This window comes from Ursus arctos, unplaced genomic scaffold, assembly GCF_023065955.2.
Source record: "Ursus arctos isolate Adak ecotype North America unplaced genomic scaffold, UrsArc2.0 scaffold_2, whole genome shotgun sequence".
In the NCBI taxonomy this organism is placed as follows: domain Eukaryota; kingdom Metazoa; phylum Chordata; class Mammalia; order Carnivora; family Ursidae; genus Ursus; species Ursus arctos.
The window spans coordinates 77,900,109-77,922,241 of NW_026622874.1; the positions used below are offsets into that span (position 1 = coordinate 77,900,109).

At 51.6% G+C, this 22,133-nt stretch overlaps 1 protein-coding gene across 3 annotated transcripts in view; it reads left to right on the top strand.

Annotated features, from left to right (window-relative positions):
- ABCC1 (ATP binding cassette subfamily C member 1) overlaps positions 1-22,133 on the top strand; it is a 131,215-nt gene that overhangs the window by 103,403 nt on the left and 5,679 nt on the right. For all 3 annotated transcript variants that reach the window (XM_026520254.4, XM_057315452.1, XM_044391560.3), the window contains exons 20-27: positions 4,616-4,706; positions 6,951-7,086; positions 9,965-10,172; positions 12,168-12,478; positions 16,634-16,833; positions 18,397-18,523; positions 19,085-19,186; positions 21,368-21,514. In XM_026520254.4, the coding sequence (XP_026376039.2) occupies positions 4,616-4,706; positions 6,951-7,086; positions 9,965-10,172; positions 12,168-12,478; positions 16,634-16,833; positions 18,397-18,523; positions 19,085-19,186; positions 21,368-21,514 (1,322 nt within the window). The remainder of the gene's footprint in view (positions 1-4,615; positions 4,707-6,950; positions 7,087-9,964; positions 10,173-12,167; positions 12,479-16,633; positions 16,834-18,396; positions 18,524-19,084; positions 19,187-21,367; positions 21,515-22,133) is intronic.

Below are 22,133 nucleotides of genomic sequence, written 5' to 3' on the forward strand. Positions count from 1 at the left end.
ATAAACACCGAACAGCTGCTGGAGAGTCCGTCGTACACACAGCACATTCCTTTAGGCTGTTCTCAGTGGCCGTATTTCTTCCACTTGAGTATGGAGAACTTTCTGGGCCTACGTGGGTGGATTGGGCTGGGTGATGCAGCCGGTCAATTCCGTTTTTGGTCAAAAACGAAGCGTTGACTGTAAAGCAGTGACTTGGATTCTTCCCTCGAGGGAGGCTGGCCTGCTGGCCCATGCCCAAGCAGAGTTCCAGAACCTTCTTGAGAATAAACAGTGAGCTCTGAGGTGCTGGCTTTAAGAGCCAATGACTGGCTGGACACGGAGACCCGGGAGTGGTACTTAAGAGGTTCAAGAGCATGGACAGTGCCAGGCTTGTCAGCATGACAGCCCATACCTGATACCTAGAAGCACTTGAGAAACATTTATTAGATTACAGATTTTGGGCCTTTGCTTAAAAAAAAATTCTTAACTGTTTTCCAGCATCCCTCAGCCCCGGCCCCCTTCATTTTCCCCTTCCTCTGCTGTAGTTTTCTTTGTAGCTCTAAACATTGCGTGACAGCTAATGCTGGATCTACTCCTTTGTGTGTTCTCTCTCTCTCTCTCTCTCTCTCGTAATTTAAGCTCCATGAGGGCTTTTGAGTCACTTCTGTATCCCCAGGACTGGAAAGAGTGCCTGGCACACAGTAGATGCTCAGTGTAATTTGTTAAACAAATGAATACATTATGCCTTAATTATTTAAGACATGTCCTATGTAAGCGTTGAACATTAAGAGAGCTATATAAATATTCCGGATTAGAGGAAAATATGCACCAGTTTTACCCATTTCTCTAGGGCTGGTTTAGAAACCAGCTTTGCAGGTATGGGCTTATGAGATGGCATCATGGTGGCTCATGGGGTGCCCAGTCTGGCACTGGAAGGTCAGCTCTGCTTGTTCACCTGGCCATTCATTTGTTAATCTGCATATCCGGTGTATACAGAGTGCCTGCTGTGTGCCATGAGGTTGATTGTACAGTGCACGTCTTGTGCAACCACACCTGGCCATCTGATGTGCCAGGTGCTGGGAATAGAGTAGTGTGTAAGACGTACTCTGTGTTCTCAAGAGCTCAGTCTTGAGGGTGTCTCCCCTCTTTTGGGGGAGACAAACACCAAGTAATCAAGGACATGGTGGTGCTAAATGCAGTGATGGACGTGAACGTGGGGGGGTATGAGAACCCCAAGAAGGCATCCTCATCCCAGCCTGGGAGGGGCCATGATGAAATCTGAGCCGAGTCACCTTCTCTTCTCCTTTCCTTGGCTCTGTGTGCCTCTGGCTTAGAGTAAGGCTGCGTGCGGCCCAGGCCCCTCAGGAGTAGCATCTGTCATCGAGGATCTGAAGCCTGTGGGCTAGAGCCGAGACCCGTGCTGTCTCCCAGCCACCACACCTGCACTGCCCAGCTCTAACACTTGACTTTTTTCCCTCTGCTGCCATGAAAACAGGTGTAGAGAGAGGGTTGGCCTGCAGTTTTCCAGATCTTCTTATGGTTAAACACGTTCATAGTGTTTGGCAAAAGAGCTGGCCCCATGTGGTGTGCTTGTCAGGATCTACCCAACACGCGTGGGGTGGGGATAGTGAGGCACAGGTGCTGCAGGTCCCTTGGCCATCCATGCCCCTCATCCTTAGGAGAGGACCTCCATCCATCCCCTCTGGGCGTTTAAATGGGGGTTCCGGGAGGGAGTGTTGCCTTGGTTCTTAGCACTGTTCTGGATCTTGTGAATTCTCAGGTGGCAAAGTGGTGGACGAGGAGGGGGAAGGTCAGTGACATGTGGGTTAGATGTAGCTGTGCTTGCAGGAGGAGGCTGTAGACAGACCGGGCCTGTTGCTGGGTGCTCAGAAAGAGGCCCTCTACCGTCTGCATTTCTACCCCCTTCCCTTGTTCATCCAGCGAACATTTATTGGGCACTTACTGTGTGCCAGGCTTTGCGGTGGGCATTTGGGGAGATAGTCTGAATCGCCTGATCTCTTGCTCTTCGGCTGGGTGGCCTGGGCTAAGCTTTACTGTCCTATAGGTCAAAAGACCATGACCCAGCATGCCTTGGAGGAGATCCTATTTGCAGAGTGCTTGGCACATAGTGGGTGGACAGTGCAGGGCCCACGGTTTGATTTTCACGATCCCACCCTCACCTCCTGGGCATGGTCAGGACCTAGGCAGGCCAGGGCAATGCGGGGTGATGTGTGCCTGACGGAGTCATTGCAGGTGGCTGTGGGCACCCGGGGCAGGGATGTCTTTCAGCCGAGTTTCACTGTGGAAGGCTGCCCTGGCTCCCTCTGGTGAGGTAAAGGCATGAACCAGCTGCTGGAGCGGACCCATCCCTCCTGCTTTCCTTGAGAGCAGGGTGTGGCTGAGGGTCCAGACAAAGGGCTCTTTTGTAAGCCACGGAAGCCAACTCCTGCCGCTTCAACAAGGGTGTTTACTGGAAGGGGAAGCAGATCACCCAGAAATCAGAGGCCAGACCAAACAATCAGGACTCAGGAAATGGGAACTCCGGGAATCAGACTCCTTTAGGACAGATCGGCCAGAACTGTCTTTGGGCCTCAGGGGGCCGCTGATGGTTCAGAGTTCTGGGGAAGGGGTTCTGATGGGCTGACCTTGGGCAGCGCCCTTCCCCACCTCCCTGCCTGTGGCCTGCAAAGGCTGTAGGAAGAGGAAAGAGCTGATGCCTTGCAAAGAAGGCAGAGTGGTAGACCAACCCATGTTCCCATTGCCTTCCTAAGACTCTCTGTCCCTCCCCTTGTAAAAAAGAACTTTCCAGCTACCCCCGCTTGTGTATCAACCTGTGTGCTAATTGGATGGAGAAGGGGGTCACGAGAGGCCACTTTGAGGTCTTCCATCCAGACTTTAGGGCTCATCCTGAGTAGGGAGCAGAAGGGAAGTCTGAAGCTTATTGAGGCTGGCTTGCATAGCCAGGTGGGAGCGAGGAGCTCTCTGAAGCCCCTGCCACGGGCCGTGTCTCCGGGAATATTTTCAAGCATCCCTTCCCCCACTGCTTGTTCAAGGCTAGGCCTGGGTCTCCAGTGCTGTGTGCGTTTATGAGCCCTGACTGCAGGCACCTGCATGAAAAGTCCTGCTCGTCGCAGTCTTCTTTTTGATTTAGTTTAGTGCTTTTATTTTTCTTTTAAGAATAAAAGACGCTGCCATTAAAAGAAATTTGTAAAGCAGTGATTCTCCCTATTGGCTGCACCCCGGAATTATCCATAGAATGTGTTTAAAAAGGCGAGTAATGCTAAGCACCACCGTGGTCTGTCACTTCCCAAGCACCATGTGTGGCTTCACTCATCCCACTTAGAAAGGGAGTAGCTGTGGTCAGTTGCCCTTGGCAGATGTGAAAGTTGAGGCTCAGAGACTTTTATTGCTTCCCTAGTACACACAGCTAGGAAGTAAGAGAACACTCCATTCCTGACTGCGCTCTGACTCAGCATGGTGGCCCGGCCTCCCCGCAGGCAGAGTGCTTGCAGGGACCAGAGCTCGGCCAGGGGCATCCCCGGGTGCTTGCATCGTTCACAGCTAAGATGGAGAATCGCCCGCCCCCAACCTGGCAATGATTCCCTGCCCCGCTCTGCTGTTTGTTTTCCATTTCTTCCTGTGACTGTCATCGTCCAAAAGAGCCTGCCTTTTTGCATTCGGTTTCAGTTCGAGTTCTATCAGCATGTTCCTGGGGTTACCCTCTTGCCCCTAGAGCTGTGTATTTGTCCCCTTCTGCCACGTCTCCCCTGCGTGCCCTCCCCTCCTCTTCCGGGCCAGCCCAGGGGAGCCCTAGGCTGTGCGTCTCTCCTGTAGGCTCTCTTCCTGGCACCAGCATGAGATCAGGGCTAGGCCGGGGTAATGATAACGCATCGCTGAGTAGTCGGGGAAATGAAAGGGATAATGTATTTCAACACAGCACGGGGCCACCACTCATGCAATAAATGTTAGGCACTGTCATTGAGGTAATGGTGATTAGTGTTGATGCAGGGGTGTAATTCCTGGGATTGGGGCAGCTGGCTGGCTGGCTGGTATGCCTCAGGGTGGCCGTACCAGTTGTCAGGGTAAATGGCACTGCTCCAGGTACCCCCTACCCCAGACCTCTGGACCTCCCCGTGGTCTGGGTTACCCCTTGGCTCTGGGAGGTGGGGGTGGGGTGCCCTCAGACGACTCCTGTTGGCTGATGCCCTTGTCAGAACGGGTCGTTACTTATTTTGGGTATCCCCTTTGCTTGGGATGCTTGGGGACTAGGGCTCTGTGCGCTGTTGCCCACATGGCTCCTTGCATTTTGGCCCCTTGGGCTAAGTTTCGTGCAGCTCTCATGCTCTGTGCTGAACTGCATTATACCTGTCACTGCTGGCAGCCAGTTCCCTGTGCTCATGGGGTCCTCAGGTTGGTTGCAAGTCACCATCTCTGCCCCAAGGGAGCCAGCTAGCCCCACAGACCTCCTGCCCCTGTGCCAGGATCCTGTCTGTGGCCTCAGCCAAGCACGTCTTGCTTTCTGAGCTTCCTGGTAGCCAGGTTATCCACCATGTCCCGTCCAAGTGACCGGTTTTCCTGAGCGTCTTGGCATCCAGCTCTGGAAACCACACCTTCCCCCTTTCTTCTCTTGTGACAGGGTTAACAAGTGTCAGCAGTCCAGGGAAGGAGGCGAAGCAGATGGAGAATGGCATGCTGGTGACGGATGTCGCGGGGAAGCAGCTGAAGAGGTATGAGCAGAGAGGGAGACCCATTCGTGTGGATTCTCCAGGCGCCAGTGTTTCTGCCCCCTGCTTGGAGGGAGAGAAGAGGAACAAGGTCACACAAGCTGCTGGCTTCTGAAAAACGCCTTAGCTCCCAGGGCATGGAAGATGAGGGTTTTCTGTCTCCTTTCCCAAATCGCTAGGAGACCTCTAGTTTCAGGGGCATGAAGGGGATCGGGGCCTGGCACTGCTCTACCAGGGGGCACAACTCACACAGGCCTCAGGATGTAACCATCTATCTGCACTTCTGACGCTCAAGTTCCCTGCAAGATGTGGGTCCTTGCTCAAGTCATTCAGAGGGGCCTAGAATGTTCAGGTCTTAAGAGCTGGCATTTGAACCGAAATAGTCACGGTAAGATCACGTTTTATGTGCCCTGCGGAGCCAGGCACGGTGCTAAGCCCTGTGCAGTTTGTTGAACCTGAAGGTAGTTACTCCTGTCTTCCCATTTTACAGGAGAACAAATGGAATGCTCTCCCTAAGTCATGCAGCGAGTCAGAAACTGAGCTGCGACTTGAACCCAAGCCCTGCCTCTGAGCCGGAGCTCCAAAGCTCTGTGCTTTTGCTGCTTTAGAGGAGGTTGCTTTCAGCTCGGTCGTTTGGGATTTAGAGGAGCAGCATTCCGTGGACTTTGTTGCTTAACCTCTCTGTGCCTCAGTTTCCTTATCTGTCAGACAGGGTCTGTGGTGTACCTACCGCAGAGGGCTGTAGTGGGACAAACTCCACGTAGTGCATGTGAAGCACTTAGCACAGTACTTTCCTCCATCAGCACCCAGTAAAGAGCACTCACTTATTATTGCACGAGCTGGGGCTACCTGCAGTTACTTCTCTGTTGTAGGGACTTTTCACAGAAATGGGGCTGGGAAGGAAATTGGCGTGAGCAGCTCTGCCCATTAGAACACTGCCTGTAGTACCCTCCTAGACTCTGATTTTTTTTTTTTAAGGTTTTATTTATTTGAGAGAGAGAGAGAGCTAGTGGGGCAGAGGGAGAGAGCTAGGAGGGGCAGAGGGAGAGAATCTCAAGCAGACTCTGCACTTAGTGCAGAGCCCGATGTGGGGCTTGATCTCACCACCCTGAGATCATGACCTGAGCTGAAACCAAGAATCGGACACTTAACCAGCTGAGCCACCCAAGTGCTCCTGACTCCGATTTTTATTATGTGGGACAGGTGGATATATTTCCTGCTCTGTTGGTGCCCTGTCAAGGTGGTGAGCTAGGTGTATGTGTGTAAATCACTTAGGATAGGGCCTCGCCCCAGGCGTGCAGGGGCACTGCCAGGATTCAGGCAGGTGGCCAGTGTGATCATTCATGGTTGCTGCCCTCTAAGAACTTGTGGGGACGGCTGAGATGAGGCAGCCCCTGCAGGTGGTCCTGGGACTTAGGGGCATTTGACTGTGGGAGGCTTGCCAGGGAGAACCATGGGTGGACTGAGCAGGAGCGTAGGGAACACTGGGCATATCAGTTGCTTTGCAACTGATGACCAAAGCTCATGGCTTGGAATGTCTGGGCACGCTTAGCTGGCTCCTCTGCTCCGGATCCCACACAAGGCGCAACAGATGTCCGCCAGGCTGGGGTCTCATCTGAAAGCTGGGCTGGGGAGGGATCCACTTCGAAGCTCACATGGCTGTTGGCAGGGTTCTGTTCCTCAGGGGCTGTATTACCTTCCTCAGTCTCTAACTGGAGCCCTCCGTTCCCAGCATCCCGGGCCTCCAGGCTGCATGCTCGCTTCATTGACGCATGCAAGCCAAGAAGGTGGTAGGGAGCGTCAGCAAGCAGGATGGAAGTCACACGCTGTCCTTTGACTGTGTGGCTCTGAGCTGCGGCTGAGAGAGGGTGTTTCTGCGCATATGCCCATACGTGTGTGCACACGTGCACACACACACCCATCCACCTGTGTCATTCTCTAGGGTTCCAAGTCCCCAGGAAGGGAAGGGACTATCTTGAGGAGGTCTCTAAAGAGAAGGTGGGGCCACATGATCTGTGAGAGTGTGTCGTCTGTATAGAGCTGATGACCACCATTGGCGGGCAGGAGGTGCTTTCTGAATCGCGCCTGCGTAACGGAACGGTTCCTCCGTGGGGCCATGTGTCACCAATCCCATCTGCGTGTCACAGCTGTAAAATCAGAAGATTGAGCTAGTTTGGTGCTTTGTTGCAGTTGCCTACCTGCCCAAGGCTTCCATTTGGTTGACACCATGTGCCTTGGTTTCCCCAGACAGCTCAGCAACTCCTCCTCCTACAGCGGAGACGTTGGCCGCCACCACACCAGCACGGCTGAGCTGCAGAAAGCGGGGGCCAAGAATGAGGACGCGTGGAAGCTGGTGGAGGCAGACAAGGCTCAGACGGGGCAGGTGAGGGCTGGCTCCCCCAGTGAGGGCTGTGGCCAGCATCACCCCGCATCACTGCGGGTCACTGCGTGCCGGGTCCTGTGCACAATGCTTCGTTGATGTTAAATCATGTCTTTCTCTCAACGAGCCTATGCAAGTGCTATTTTCCAGCACCAGAAACCGGCGACAGAGCCTAGATGACTCGCCCAAGGTCACAGCCAGGGGGCGGCTGAGCTAGGATTGGAACCCTGGCAGTCTGACTCCAGGGCTGACTCTCACCTCCTCTGAGCGGCTGGGGGCTTTTGTTGGCTGGAGGTGACATGGGTGCTTTAAGTCACACCTTTCCACTGCCTTGTAGATCCGATGAAGTTGTCTGTAAGATAACACCTCTGTCACTTCACCTCATGTGACCGTGTGTGTGTGTGTGTGTGTGTGTGTGTGTGTGTGTGTGTGTGGCGGGATTGATTTGTTTCCATTTGTCTTTCAGCCCTAACGATTCCATTGTAAGAAAGTCTGAGTTTGGTGCCCGTTTATCTCCTGAGTGTCTGGGTCCATTGGGGCTGCTCTCACGGAAGGCACAGGCTGGGTGACTCAGGCAACCTGCTTTCATTGCTCACACTTGCTAGAGGCTGGCAAGTCCGAGATCACGGAGCCAGCACATGTGGCGTCTAGTGAGGGCTTGCTCAGAGCGAGGCTCGGAGACCGCCATCTGCTCCCTGTGTCCTCAGGGTTGGGAAGGGGCGAGGGTGCTCTCTGGAGCCCCTTTGTTAAGGGCACTCATTCCGTCGTGAGGGCTCCAGCCTCACGATCTGACTGCTCCTCAAAGGCCCCTCCTCTGTGTACATCGCACTGGAGGTTAGGATTTCAGCGTGCAAACTGGGAGGGACACAACGTTCAGGTCCGGAGCACTAACACATTGCCATCTTGTCTCTGTCACAGGGACAGTTGGTGTCAAGCTCTTGTTTTGGTGTTTTGTTGTATGTGTTTTACAGTCCTCTACTTTTGGCACATGTCAGTAATTTTCCGTTGATAGTAATGATCCAAAGTTTATTTTTAAAAATACATGTGGTATGTTTGAAAAAATAGGGAATGGAATTTTTCAAAGAAGAAGTGCAGGGGCACCTGGGTGGCTCAGTCGTTGGGCGTCTGCCTTTGGCTCAGGGCGTGATGGGATTGAGCCCCACATCAGGCTTCTCCACTGGGAGCCTGCTTCTTCCTCTGCCACTCTCCCTGTTCCCTCTCTTGCTGGCTCTCTCTCTCTCTGTCGGATAAATAAATGGAATCTTTAAAAAAAAAAAACAAGAAGAAGAAGAAGAAGTACATGCATAAACAAGCCACCCGTGAGAAGTGGAACAGGAATGAGAGACTGGGACACTGTTTTCGTGGATCTCCCTGGATGCATCCAGAACCTTCTAGAACCCTCTGTTCCAGGCTGCTTCTCTCCTCTTCCCCTCACAACCACGGCCAGGGGCAGAGGTGGCTGTAGTGCATCCTCCCTCCTTGCTCTTGCTGGTCCTCTCGGGAGCCAGAGTAACGACCACAAATCAAGGACCAGAGAAGCACTGTCAGCCCTGTTTCACCCTGATGTAATCCCACACCACCCAGAGGAGCTGGGTCCCAGTGTTGCCTGCCTTTTCTATACCAGCAACACAGACTGGTCACTTGTCTGAGTCGGACCCAGAGTTCACACTCAGAAATTTCTGAGCCCACGCCCGCCGTGTCTGCTGCTCACGAGGAGTCCCCGAGTCCTGCAGTGTAATTCTGGGATCTGCAGATCAGCAGGCTGCTTGGCTTCGTGACGAAGCCAAATGGTGACAATAAACATCACAATTCTGGGACACCTCCTCCCCCCACTATTTCAGTTTGAAAAACAGAAAAGTCAGAAAGAAGCACTCAGTGACGTAGGAGGCCTCTGGCCTTTCACCTGTTACCTTTCAACCAGGCTGTAATTCAGACAAATGATTTTTGTGACCCAAAATTCAGCGTGAAAAGCTTGAAATGCCAATGAGCACATACACAAGGAAGGATACCTGGTGTTGGCTGAAGCCAAGCCAGGCAGGTGGGTGTAGTGTTGGCCCAAAGCAGGTGGCCGTGGCCTCTGGTGTTGAGATCAGGCAGCCCTTTGGACGACCACACATCATTATTTAGCCCTCATGGAACTTCCAGGGAATATGGGGGTGGAAGAAGTCTTGGCACCTCGTGTTGCTGGGGAACAGGCTAAGTGAGCACCAGCCAATGGAAGCCAGTGGAAATGATGTGGAATTGGTGTTCGCTGTTCAGAGGAAATGAGGGGAGGAAACACTTGGGTGCTTGGCAACATGCCACTCTATCCCATTTGCTTTTTGATGGCGTCCTGATGGTCCTGGACTAAAGCTGAGAATCCTAAACAGGATCTCCTAGCCCCTGTGTTGTCTGAGCACTACTTCTCCAGCTCGATCTTGTTCCAGCCACACTTGCCTCCTTTCATTTCCCGTAACATGTTACATTCGCTCCTACCCCAGGGCCCTTACACATGCCGCTCCCTCTGCCCTGAGTGCCTTTTTTTCCATTTCACCTGGTTAGTTAACTCTTTGTCATCACTTCCTCAGGGAAAACCTCTCAGGTCAAGCTGCCCACTTTTATACTCTTGTGGAATCCTGCACTGCCCCAGCTCTTCTCCATAATTACACATTTATCTGGCTGCCGAAAACCTGTCTTGCCACTTGACTGGAAGCTCCGTGAGGGCAGAGATCTTGACTTTATCTCCTACTGACTTTGTTTGCCGGATAACTAAGGGGAATGTGCCATGAGTATGAGCATAGGCTGGGGGGACAGGATGGCCCAGCTGCTGCTGGAGTCCCTGACCACGGGGGGGCGCTGGTGTGGGCAGCCTGCAAAGTGCCTGCTCTCGCCTGGTCTGCAGGTCAAGCTGTCCGTGTACTGGGACTACATGAAGGCAATCGGACTTTTCATCTCCTTTCTGAGCATCTTCCTTTTCCTGTGTAACAACGTTGCGGCTCTGGCCTCTAACTACTGGCTCAGCCTCTGGACAGATGACCCCATCGTCAATGGGACCCAGGAGCACACTAAAGTCCGGCTGAGTGTCTATGGAGCCCTGGGCATTTCGCAAGGTGAGGGCCCTCCCCTTCCCATCCTGCCCTGCCTGCCCAATTTAGGCATTTGAAACTGTTTCTTCTTCTGTGTCTTATTATGGAGTCGAGTCCCCCCATTTGTCAGGGTTTCGTGGACCCCCAAACTAAGCTGAAGTCACATGAACAGTACCTATCCCTTAATAGACAGTCAGATATTGTAGAGTGAATATTTCTTGAATGCTTTGTTTCACAGGACCCTGGGAGACAGAGAGAAGGTCTAATGTGCCCATTTTACAGATGCGAAAGTTGAGAAAGGCAGCTCCCCCACCCCAAGCATTGGCAAGCAAGGGCCTTTGCTTCTTGCTGCTCTGCGAGGGTGATGGGGCTTCTGTAAAGTCTCATTTGTGGACTCCTACCTGCTGTCTGAGGGTGGGAATTGGTTTATGCTGGTGGTTCTCAGTGCAGACTGTGCTGTCCCCGGGGGACAGTTAGCCACGTCTGGAGGTACTTAGAGCCATCACAGCTTTAGAGTGGGGGTAGCGTTACCAACATGCAGAGGCCAAGGATGTCGCCAGACCCCTGCAGTGCACAGCACAGCCCCCACAACAGAGAATGATCTAGCCTCAAATGTCAGCAGTGACGAAGTTGAGAAACCCTGTTCGCCCTTTCTGTGGGCCCAGGAAGGTCCCCAAACATGTCAGCATTATTAGTAAGAGCTGATGTCTGCTGAGCCCTTCCTTGGTGCCTGGTTAGGTTCTCAACACTTCTCTGTGTTTTTGCAGCACGGGGCCAAGAGGTAGCAGCTATTTTACCCATTTTAGAAATTGAGACTCTAAGGCTCAGCGAGGTTAAGTAAGTTGCGCAAAGTCACACAGCAAGTACATGTCAGAGCTGGCATCGAATGAGGCATTCTGGCCCAGGAGCCCGTGCTCGTAATCACTGTGCTACACGGTACGTGAGCTGTGTGTCCAGGTGCTCGTGAAACAGCGGGCATCTATACATACCTACGTACATTCAGTGTCTGATACGTAAGGATAGACATAAACACGTGTATCTGATATTGTTGAGTACTTTCTGTGCACTAAGCACGTTGCCCTTTACGTTGGACTGTGCTATAAGCTAAGTGTCATTGTCCCCATCTCACAGATAAACTGGGGTGCAGAGAGGCTGAGTGACTTGTGGGAAGATCGCACAGCTGGTAGGTTGCAAAGACGGGATTTGGCCCTGTTGGCTTCAGAGCCCACCGTTTTAGCCTCTGCTTCCTTGAGTTAAATCTCTCCATCCCTGTGAAATCTTTGCAAAGAACAGGTGCCCTGCTGTGGGTGGTGTGGGGGAGCCACAGATGTCTCATCATCTCCAGAAGAGCAGACATGGATTTCTTCTATTTCTTAATCCCTAACCACAGGGCAAAGGACTGGCCTCGAGCTGTCACTGCGGGAAGGTGGGGCACAGGGAGGGTGTGATGTTTACCTGGGCTCACACAGCAGCAGCATCTGTTCTAGGACCTGAGCTGTCCACTCTGGTAGCCACTAGCCACCTTTTAAGTGCTCGGTAGCCACAGCTGCCTAGAGGCTACCACACAGGACTGCGTAGATACAGAACGCTGGCGTCATCACAGAAAGTTCTTTGCATGGCACTGGTCTAGAGGAGTGTGGTACACAGATTCAGAGCATGACCTTGGAGCAGGCTGCCTGGGTCGGAACCCTAGCTCTGCTTCCGATTGGCTGACTCTCTGGAGGGCAAAGGAGTTCACCTGTCTTGACGAGTGTTGTTCTCTCTGTAAAAGGGGTGCTAAGAGGATTTATACAGAGTCAGTGTGAGACGTAGATTCATGTAACACTCTTGCATAGTGTCTAATATGTAGTGAGTCCTTAGTAAGTAATAGCCACTACTGTCCTCCTCTTCCTCCTCATCATCATTCTTAGAAGCTGAGAGTCCAGGCCTGTTGCATCCACATGGCTGCTCCCCGCCCACCCCCCCGCCCCCAGCTTGGCCCTTGTCCCATCGTGGTGTTTACCTTGAGAGTATTTGTAGGTATCTCGGTGTTCGGCTACTCCATGGCGGTGTCCATTGGGGGGATCTTCGCTTCCCGCCGCCTGCACGTGGACCTGCTACAGAACGTCCTCCGGTCGCCCATGAGCTTCTTCGAGCGGACCCCCAGCGGGAACCTGGTGAACCGCTTCTCCAAGGAGCTGGACACGGTGGACTCCATGATCCCGCAGGTCATCAAGATGTTCATGGGCTCCCTGTTCAGCGTCATCGGCGCCTGCATCATCATCCTGCTGGCCACCCCCATCGCTGCCATCATCATCCCGCCGCTGGGCCTCATCTACTTCTTCGTCCAGGTGAGAGGTGGGGTCTCGGCGTGCAGGAGGGGCCCTGCTGTGTACGCTACTTCTATGTGAGTTAAGGGGTCATTTCATCTGGCCGTTTCCCTAGTGCGGAGCTGTTGGGGATTTGCTGGAGGAGGCTTCAATTTGTTTTTGTCAGGTTTAACTACCTATCAAAGGGAGCGGAGCTATAATTCATTATAATAGTATTAATAATTTATAATAATACTGTTAGTAAAATTGATTATTAAAATTAAGAGAGTTCTCAGAAAACTTTTAGGTCCTAAGCCCCCTGCAGAAAGTGGAGATGTGAATAACAGCACCTTAAACAGGATAGATGTTTGTCTCTCTCTCTCATGGTAGAAATGTAGAGGTGGGCCATTCAGGGCTGGTATAGCATTTCCACAAGTCTGTTAATATCCTGGACTCCATCGCTGCTTTTTTTTTGTCCTCCCATCTTTGTATAAGACTTCATTCTTAAGTTGATCTCATGGCCCAAGATGGCTGCTGGAGCTCCAGCCATCAATCTGTAGTTCAGAAAAGAGGACCAAGGATGGGGAACAGAGCAAGGGAGTGTGTGACAGCTGAGTCCTCATGGTCCCTTAGGTTACTGAAGCATAAACTGTGCTTGCAGCTGTAGGTGGGCGTGTTAAGGCCTTGGTGGCAGAGCTGGGAGTGCGAACTCACATCTGTCTGATCCTAAAGCTTGTGTTGGTGACCACGGTGCTGCCCTGCCCCTTCTTGCCCTGAAAAGCTTAGCTGCAGCACAGTTCCTGGTGGGGGACAGCAAATTAGATGGGAACCCAATGACTGCAGCACAAAGTAAGAGTGAGAACCGCGAAGTGCCCCCTATATCAAGCTGCGCTGTGGCTGCTCACGTGGGGCCTGGAGGCCTTGGTCCAGCCGGCCAGCCCCCAGACTCCAGCACGCTGCGGCCCAGTGGCTGGCGAGCATGAACACAGGTGGAACCAGAGTGAGTGGGTCTGGTTCTCGTGCCCTCGTTGTGTTCTCCTTAAACTGGTACCAGCTTTTTTGGAAACTCATCCTGCATTTACTGAAAATATGACCCGTGTTTGTACCCTGGCCGTACATTTCCCTGAGGGGCCCAAGTCAAAAGAACAAAACAAGCCACACGCTATGTTAGCGGCGACTCACGTAGCTGCCGCAGCAGGACACCTGGAGCCCATGTGCAGCCATTGCGTGGCCGGGTCTGCTGTCCGTTAACGGGGACGATGAGGGAGACGCTGTTGTAATACCACCGGTTTTATTTTTAAAAAACAAAGACAGTTCAGCAAAGGATCCTGTTGTATACGCATTGTTAATATTTCTAAGCAAACACAATGCGCATGTGCATGGCTGGGAAGGGAAGCAGCGAAAGGAAAATAAGGGTTGGGTTTATGAGAGAATTTGGGTTTTTAAATTTTTTTATTTTTATTTTTTAAAGATTTATTTATCTATTAGAGTATGCAAGTGGGGGGAGAGGGAGAGAGAGAGGGAGAGAGAATCTCAAGCAGACTCCCCCACTGAGCGTGGAGCCTGATGCGGGGCTCGATCCCACAACCTCGAGATCATGACCTGAGCCAAAACCAAGAGCCGGACACCTAACTAACTGAGCCACCCCGGTGCCCTGCTTGTGGTTTTCTTTAATGGTTTTTAACTAAATATACCCTTATTCTACAGCCCAGCAGTCTCCTCTCAATGTATATGCAAAAGGAATGAGAGAATACATCCAGGACAAAAAAAAGGTGCTAGAATGCTCTTAGCGTCTTGGTTTGTGGTAGCCCTAAACTAGAAACAGCTTGGGAGTTTTGACCCAGAGGATGCAAGAATTTTCTGGGATGCTGGAGATGTTCTAGATTTTGGTCAGGTAGTGGGTGTGCAGTTGTAAATAAATGTAAAATTCATCACGCTGTGAAGATTTGGTACATTTTCCAGTGTGATGGAAATGTATGTTCTATCTTGATTAAAAAGTGGGTTTTAGATGTACATATGTTTTCTTTCCTCAGAAAAGATCTAAAGGTTGTACACTGAGATTCTAATAATCTCAGTCTTATGTAGTCATAATCTTAGTGCTTATGTCAGAATAATAGACATAATGTAATTTTTAAAAAAGATTTATTTATTTATTTTAGAGAGAGACTGGGAGGGAGGGGCAGAGGGAGAGAGAATCCCAGCCAGACTCTGCCCTCAGCACCGAGCCCCATCTGGGGCTCGATCCCAGGGACCCAAAGATCATGACCTGAGTCGAAACCAAGAGTTGTACACTTAACTGACGGCACCACCTGGCACCCCCATAATTTAGTTTTTATTTAATCTTTCCATCTATATCATCCCCCCAAATTTTTAAATGGGTATCCCTTACTGTTTTAATTCACAAGCAAGTCATTTTTATATAAAGGTGATGCAAGAGGTAAGACGACGTGGAGTTGTGTTGGGGCTTCCTTGTTGCCGGAAGGAGGCATTTCTGCTTTGGGGAGTATTTTGGCCTCCATGATAACCTCCCAGCCACAGGTCCGGGTACCTTAGCTCACAGCCCGCTGAGTGGCTCAGGCAGGTGCGTGTTGAGCATTATTTTTATTCACGAGCACTGGGCACTTGGTCTCTGAAAGAGTAAGGTGAGTCTGGGGGGTGGATTATGTCTCCTGGAATGGAGTTTAAAAGGGAAGCTAATAGTTATTTAAAAAAAAAAAAAACAAACAAACCTGAGTTTAAACACAAATACGTCTCAGGTTAGCTTTGTATAGTAAATGCAATTCTGAGCGCATGAGAAGTGGAGTGCGTTGAGCAGGGCAAGCTCTTGGGAATGACTTCCATCCGGGATGCTTAGCAAGAAAGCCTAGGAGAGGCGGTGTCACAGCTGAGGGTAACACGGCACATCCCGCAGGGCCGAGGCGACCGGTTTGTTCACGGCAGTGAGAGGTCACCTGACCTGTCCTCGGGGACTGGCAGAGCCACCGTCCTGGGGCTGCCCGGGTTGGCATAGTCCTGGGTTAGCTTACAGAGTTGCTGGGGCCCAGGAGGCCGCCCAAGTGTGGGTTCAGATTACCGCGTGCACTGCCGTCCAGAAAGAAGCTGCTGACCTCAGAACCCCTGTTAGGTTTCCTGCTCTCTGTGGGAGGTCTCTGCCCCAGAACGGCTCTGGGAGGCGGGGAGGCCGTGTTGCTGTCCACCCTGTGTTTCCAGGTCTTGTTCACCTGTCTACCTCTGCCGCTTGTGGAGTGGCTGCAGTTACGTGGGATCCTGCGCACGTCTGGAATGGGGATACTGATAGGGAGACTAAGGCCACAAGAACTGTGTCCTCAGATGACCAGGCTGTCCTCTGTTCATGGCTCTTCGAAGCTTCCAGTGGGCGAGGTGCTTTTGTTCCTTCTGCCCTGCTTAGGGCAGGAGCAGAGCAGATGGCATCTGCCCACGGCATCAGGTGGAGTCGGGGTTTGAACTGAGGCCTGGTTGTCCTCAAAACCTGTGCCGAAAGCCACGCCACTGGGGCCATAAAACACTGGAGGTGAGTGGCTTCGGGGAGGCTGTAGAGCACACAGGTTAGCCCCTCACAGCCCGCCTGTCCGAGTCCAGGCCCCAGCTCGGCCGCTCGTAGCGACATGACCTCGGGAGAGGTCAGCGAGCTTCTCTGTGCCTCGGTTTACTGAGCGTCAGCAGGAGCGAGCGCCTGCTGGATCTCTGGTGAGAGCTCAGTGAGCCGATGTCTGTGAAAGTACTTACAACCATGCTAGGCCTGCGGCGCCCGGCTGGCTCAGTCGGTGAAGCGTCTGCCTTCGGCTCGGGGCATGATCCCAGGGTCCTGGGAGCGAGTCCCGCCTCGGGCTCCCTGCTCAGCGGTGAGTCTCCTTCTCCCTCTCCCTCTCCCCACTGCTCGTTCTCTCTCTCTCTCAAATAAATAAATAAAATCTTGGGGAAAAAAAATTAAAAACAATTCTGCTAGGAGGGTGGGCTCTGCGTGAGCCTCAGTTCCTGTCACGGTTGTGCCTTTGCTGCTGTCCCCGTTCCGCCCCTGCTGTCACCCCTGTGCATGCAGTGAGCACAGCCGCCCGCGAAGAGCAGCCCGGCCCCGGCGCTTCGCCTCCCGGAGGTGACGTGCTGGTCCAGGCTGTCTCCGGCGCAGCCCCAGGGACTCGGCCACGGGGGCCTTGCCGACTCCGTTCTGTCCCCCAGAGGTTCTACGTGGCCTCGTCGCGGCAGCTGAAGCGCCTCGAGTCGGTGAGCCGCTCCCCGGTGTACTCGCACTTCAACGAGACCCTGCTGGGCGTCAGCATCATCCGCGCCTTCGAGGAGCAGGAGCGCTTCATCCGCCAGAGTGACCTGAAAGTGGACGAGAACCAGAAGGCCTATTACCCCAGCATCGTGGCCAACAGGTGGGCGCACGAGGCCCCGTGGGGGGAGGTGGAGGACTAAGAGCTTCACCCTCATCCCTGGAGGAGGAGCGTGTGAAGCCAGGCTCAGGCCCTCACACACAGGCTGGTTAGACTTGGCGGGAGGACAGGACAGAATGACCATCGAAAGCAGACAGGAGCGCTGCAGCTCCGAGCGTTGGGTAAGGGCCGGGGCCAAGTTGTTCCGGAGTCAGAAAATATTGCCGAAGCTCTCCATTAGCCGTTGTCCTGAAGATACAAGTTCATCTGTGACGGGCAGACTCAGCCAGTATTTTTGTGTCCTGGCTCTCGGTGGAGGGGTGGTCACGCCCACCCCCGTGTGATGAGCCCGGGAAGCCATTCCCCAGTCTTAGGTTGGCCCACGTGAAATTGCCGTGCCCAAAAGATCATGACTGGATGAATAGCATCAGCCAAAAAGAAGGGACAGAAGTTTGCTCCTTGTTGATCAAATTCAGAAAAGTGTGTGATTGATCCCTAAAAGGGTACCTTCTTCACTCAAGTCCTGATATGTGTTTTGAGACGTGGGATAGAAAATTCTGGGGAGGGGGTGACAGCACCCTGGAAGCGACCCATCCTACCCAGCCGTCAGCCCGTCATACACAATATAACCCTCTAATGTAAGATGAGGCAGGGAGACCATGAATTGACGGAGACCCTGCCTTCCTCTGAAGAGTTCTTAGAGAGTTTGTCAGATCTGGCTCTGCCTTTGGGAGAAGCCACACCCCCAGGAGGACCAGTCACATGATCTTAAGGGCTAGAGTGACAAAAAGATCAACATCCCCATTTCCCTAAACTGCTTTATACCTCAGAATGTTAGTATTCTTAATGCCATGGGATATCTTACAGAAGTTAGCTTTAAACCAATAATATATCTTTTTATACTTTAAAAGGTAAAATAATACATTTTAACATTTCTTAAAGGAGGATGATCTGGCTCTGGAAACATTACAGCTACGTTGAAAATAGTAGCTTATTTCTCTCCCTCCCCCCCCTTTCCTGCCAAGAGAAGGTTATTTTAAGTAATCTCTACACGCAGTGTGGAGCTCGAACCCACAACCCCGAGATCAAGAGTCGCACGCTCCACCGATCTGGCTTCATGAGATCACCAGCTAGGCATCCCCAAGGGAAGGCTATTTTAAATCAGTGGTGCCTCTTACAGTTGATGACTTCTTAGTATTTAGGAATTTTCCAGGACATCATTTTAAAGATGGGTATACATGGGTATATTTTAAAGCTTCCAGTGAGAAAAACTTGGTTCTTAACAAGGCAAGCTCCAGTTTCCTGGGAAGTCGGATTCTGAAGAACTCTGTTTTAATCCCTGGGGTTGTCCGATTAATGAGGAAGTAGCAAGGCCGTGTCCCTTTAGCCACCCTTCCCCTGTGAGCGGACAGAGAAGGCCTTTCTCGGGAACTCTAAGGGAAATTACTGCAGTTAGCAAAGTGCCCCCTTCCCCCCCAACTTGAACCAGAAATCGGATCTCTGGAAAGCTGACTCCAGGTGTGTGTGTCTGTCTGTCTGTCTGTCCACCTGTGTGTCTGCGGACAGGTGGCTGGCTGTGCGGCTGGAGTGTGTAGGAAACTGCATCGTCCTGTTCGCTGCCCTATTCGCCGTGATCTCCAGGCACAGTCTCAGCGCCGGCTTGGTGGGCCTGTCCGTGTCATACTCACTGCAGGTAAGAGGTGGGGCTCTCAGCTGGATTTTCTAATTCTCTTCATGGGGGAGTCAGTCGTCAGGTTCTTGGACCTTTACTTTGAATCTGGGCAGGAGCTGGGGGAGCGGATGGGGGCTGAGTGGCGTTTGAGAAGTCCGGTGACCCACTGGCGCTGGGGGGGAGATGAGGCACGTGGCCAGGATTCCCCCATTAGTCAAGGAAACCCCTTGAAGACCCAACAGGATGCCTCCAGCTGTAGGAAAAATGCAGATCTGTCTATGACTTTCCCTCCTGTCACGGCTTTAGCTTGGTCACCCAAATTTGAATACATGGTATTTCCCTTTACCATCTAGTTTGCAATATTTTCTGATGACCTTTCTGATGACTTATGTGGCCCAGGGGTTATTTTGAAATGTGTTTACTTACTCAGTACAGTGTAGCCCGTCCGGGTGATGGCGATACGTAAGGTTGATGTTTTCTGGACCTTTCTTACCTAACACATTCCATAATTCATAATTACTTTCCTAAGATAAGGCAACCTGTGCTCACTCTAGAAGCTCCATGTGACCCTTCCACCCGCAGGTGACCACGTACTTGAACTGGCTGGTTCGCATGTCGTCCGAGATGGAGACCAACATTGTGGCGGTGGAGAGGCTGAAGGAGTATTCAGAAACGGAGAAAGAGGTAAAGCCAGCCCCCGGCCTGGCCTCTCCTGACCTCTTCTGTGTAACTTAACCCGGACAGTCCACACAGCCATAACCTGTGTGCCTTCGACGGGCGTCCTCTTCAGCAAGAATTGTCTTCTGTTACTTGTCACGTATTTGTATGGGGGACTTCTGTTATGGAAAATGAGACACTCGTTTCCTCTTTTAAGTTTAAAAATTAAGTACCCATGAGATGATTCAAAGCATGGAAAGTCACTAACAAGAGGCTTAGTACGTGGATATTGTAAAAATGACGCCAGCGGTAAGGATTTGACCCAAGTTTAGGGAGCCCTGAAGTTATTCAACCAATGTCCCCATGTTATAGATGGAGCAAAGGATGGCCAAGGGAGGGACAATGGCTGACCCAAGGTCACACAGCTGGGAGTAGGGCCCCAGTGTCCAGACTTCAGCGCTGCATTGGCAGAAACTGCCTTTTTCTGCAGCGATGGTAGTGATCATAACCATAGGACAATAATGCCTGGGGAGACACCACTATCCCCCCCACCACCAGTAATGATAGCGACCCATACTGTGCCCTCGGAGGGGTGTCAGGCCCTGTAGCACACATTGACATGGAGTAATTCATACAGCCTTCCCGTAGCCTCGTAACTCCCATTCTGTCATGAGCCCTGTTTTACAGGTGAGGAAACAGACAACAAGGTTATGTTACTTTCCCAAGATTACATGGCTGGTAAATGGCCCACCCAGATTTTGCATCTGTGCCATTGGCACACTGCCTCCCAAGAAAGTGCCCCTTGGGAATGAGACCAGGGGCCTGGTCAAAACTGTCTTGAGGGATCTGCAGAGATGAGCTATGCCCCATCCTTAACGCTCTCACGCTGGTGAACCAGGTCCCACTTCATCAGAGAGCATTATTCAGAGTGGTGTGAGCGCCCCCTGTGGAAATAAGTATGTATTACACAAGGGGTTTTCCCACTGCACCAAATTTTTTTTTTTTACAGCAGCTTTTAAGATCTAATTCACCTGCCATGTAGTTCATCATTTAAAATATGAAATAAAGTTTATTTTTTAGAAAGTACCATGTTTTTATTTCTTTTAATTGTTTATTTTTATGTTTTTAGAATAACATATTTGAAAAATACAAAAGAAAGTAAAGATCATTCAGGGTCTTACCACTGCTAAAAATATATATTTATGTGTTTATATAGAATATATTTTTCTAGCTAGAAAGTTCCATCCACTTCTCTCCAGTGCCCTCCATGTTCTTACAGCTTATTCCCTTCGTTTATATACCTAAATTTATAAAAGGGATATATGCTTGTTGTAAAAAAAAAAAAAGAAAAATTAATATAGCAAGTTTATGGGGGAGAAAGGATGAAAGCTCTCTTTCATCCTCTCCATTTCTCAGCTTCCCCTAAGCTAGCCCCAATCCTGGCCCAGAGCACATCCAGTTGTAGCGCTAAGGAAATGTTGAACTGAGCTAAGAAGCCCTTCAGAAATAAGGGCTGTGTGATCCTGAGCAAGTGACTTACCTTCTCTGTGTCAGTTTCCTCCTGTGCAAGGACCCCACTTATGGGACTATAGTGTGGATTAAATGAGGTCATGTGACAGTGATCTTGGAAAGCATTAGCCATTCCTTTTATAGTGCCCTCCACACACAGGAGGCATTTGGAGTAACACCTTTCCCCCTGTGTCTGTCCAGAGAAGACCACTCATTGATCAGTTCAGTCCGTAAATATTCGTGGAGTCCCTGCTGTGTGCTGTGGGCCCTGGAGTATGGCAGTGAACAGTGAATGAACCTGTCCTCATAGAGTGGACATTCCAGGGGGCATGGAGAACAGAATAAGCAAATGAAAGCACACCTCAAGTGCTAGGAGGTGCCACGTGGTGTAAGGGAGAATGGAGCAGGGGAGGTGATGGGGGCACAGAGCCAGGGGGTGGGCTGAATAGCCCCGAGATCAGCAGCACGTGAGGGAGCATGCCCAGAGGGGAGTTTGGGGAAGAGCCTTCCAGGCAGGGTGCAGAGGCCCAGAAGCAGGGCACGCAGGTGCATTTGAGGAATAGTGCAGCCTCGTGGGGAGCAGAGGGAGCCAGAGGAGGGCGATGAGGTCAGAGCGGATGTGTAGCCAGCTCACCTGTAGCCTTGAGGCTCCTGAGACGGACCTCAGATTCCTTACCCTGCCCTCCCCCCCCCCCACAGGCTCCCTGGCGAGTGGAGGAGATGACTCCGCCCAGTGACTGGCCTCAGGTGGGCCGAGTGGAATTCCGAGACTACGGCCTGCGTTACCGAGAAAACCTGGACTTGGTTCTCAAAAACATCAACATCACCATAGATGGAGGGGAAAAGGTGGGTGCACCTCGTTTCCCCTAACCGTTCATAGCAGGGCGTCGCTTGCAACCAGGCAGGTATAACCAGGCACATCATTTCCTCAGTTTATCAAAGTCCAATTCCGTGGGGTAGCGTGGCCTTTTCTGGGAGGGGCTTGTGGAAGTAGAAGCTGCTAGAGTTTCCCAGCCGCATTGCATACTGTTAGTGGGGAGCCAGATGAGGCCTGCAGGTACGTTTTGAAAAAGATCTGAATGCGTTGCAAATACTGAAATATGGTATGTCTTATATAAAAATCCATTTCTTCTTTCTTTTTTTCTGAATGAGTGAGCATGCACGCTTATGGTGGTAGGAAGGGCAAAGGGAGAGAGAAAGCATCTTAAGCAGGCTCCATGCCCAGTGTGAAGCCCAACGCAAGGCTGGAGCTCATGACCCTATGTGATCATGACCTGAGCCAAAATCAAGAATTGGATGCCTAACCAAGTGAGCCCACCCAGGCGCCCGAATTTCCTGCTTTCCTTGAAACATCAGTACATCTAACAACACTGGGCTTTTACTCCCTCCCTGGTTCTTTCTAGACGAGAGCCTCCCAGCTCACCCGGTCCCTCCCCAGCTCACATATGTGCCTACTTGGCCCCTG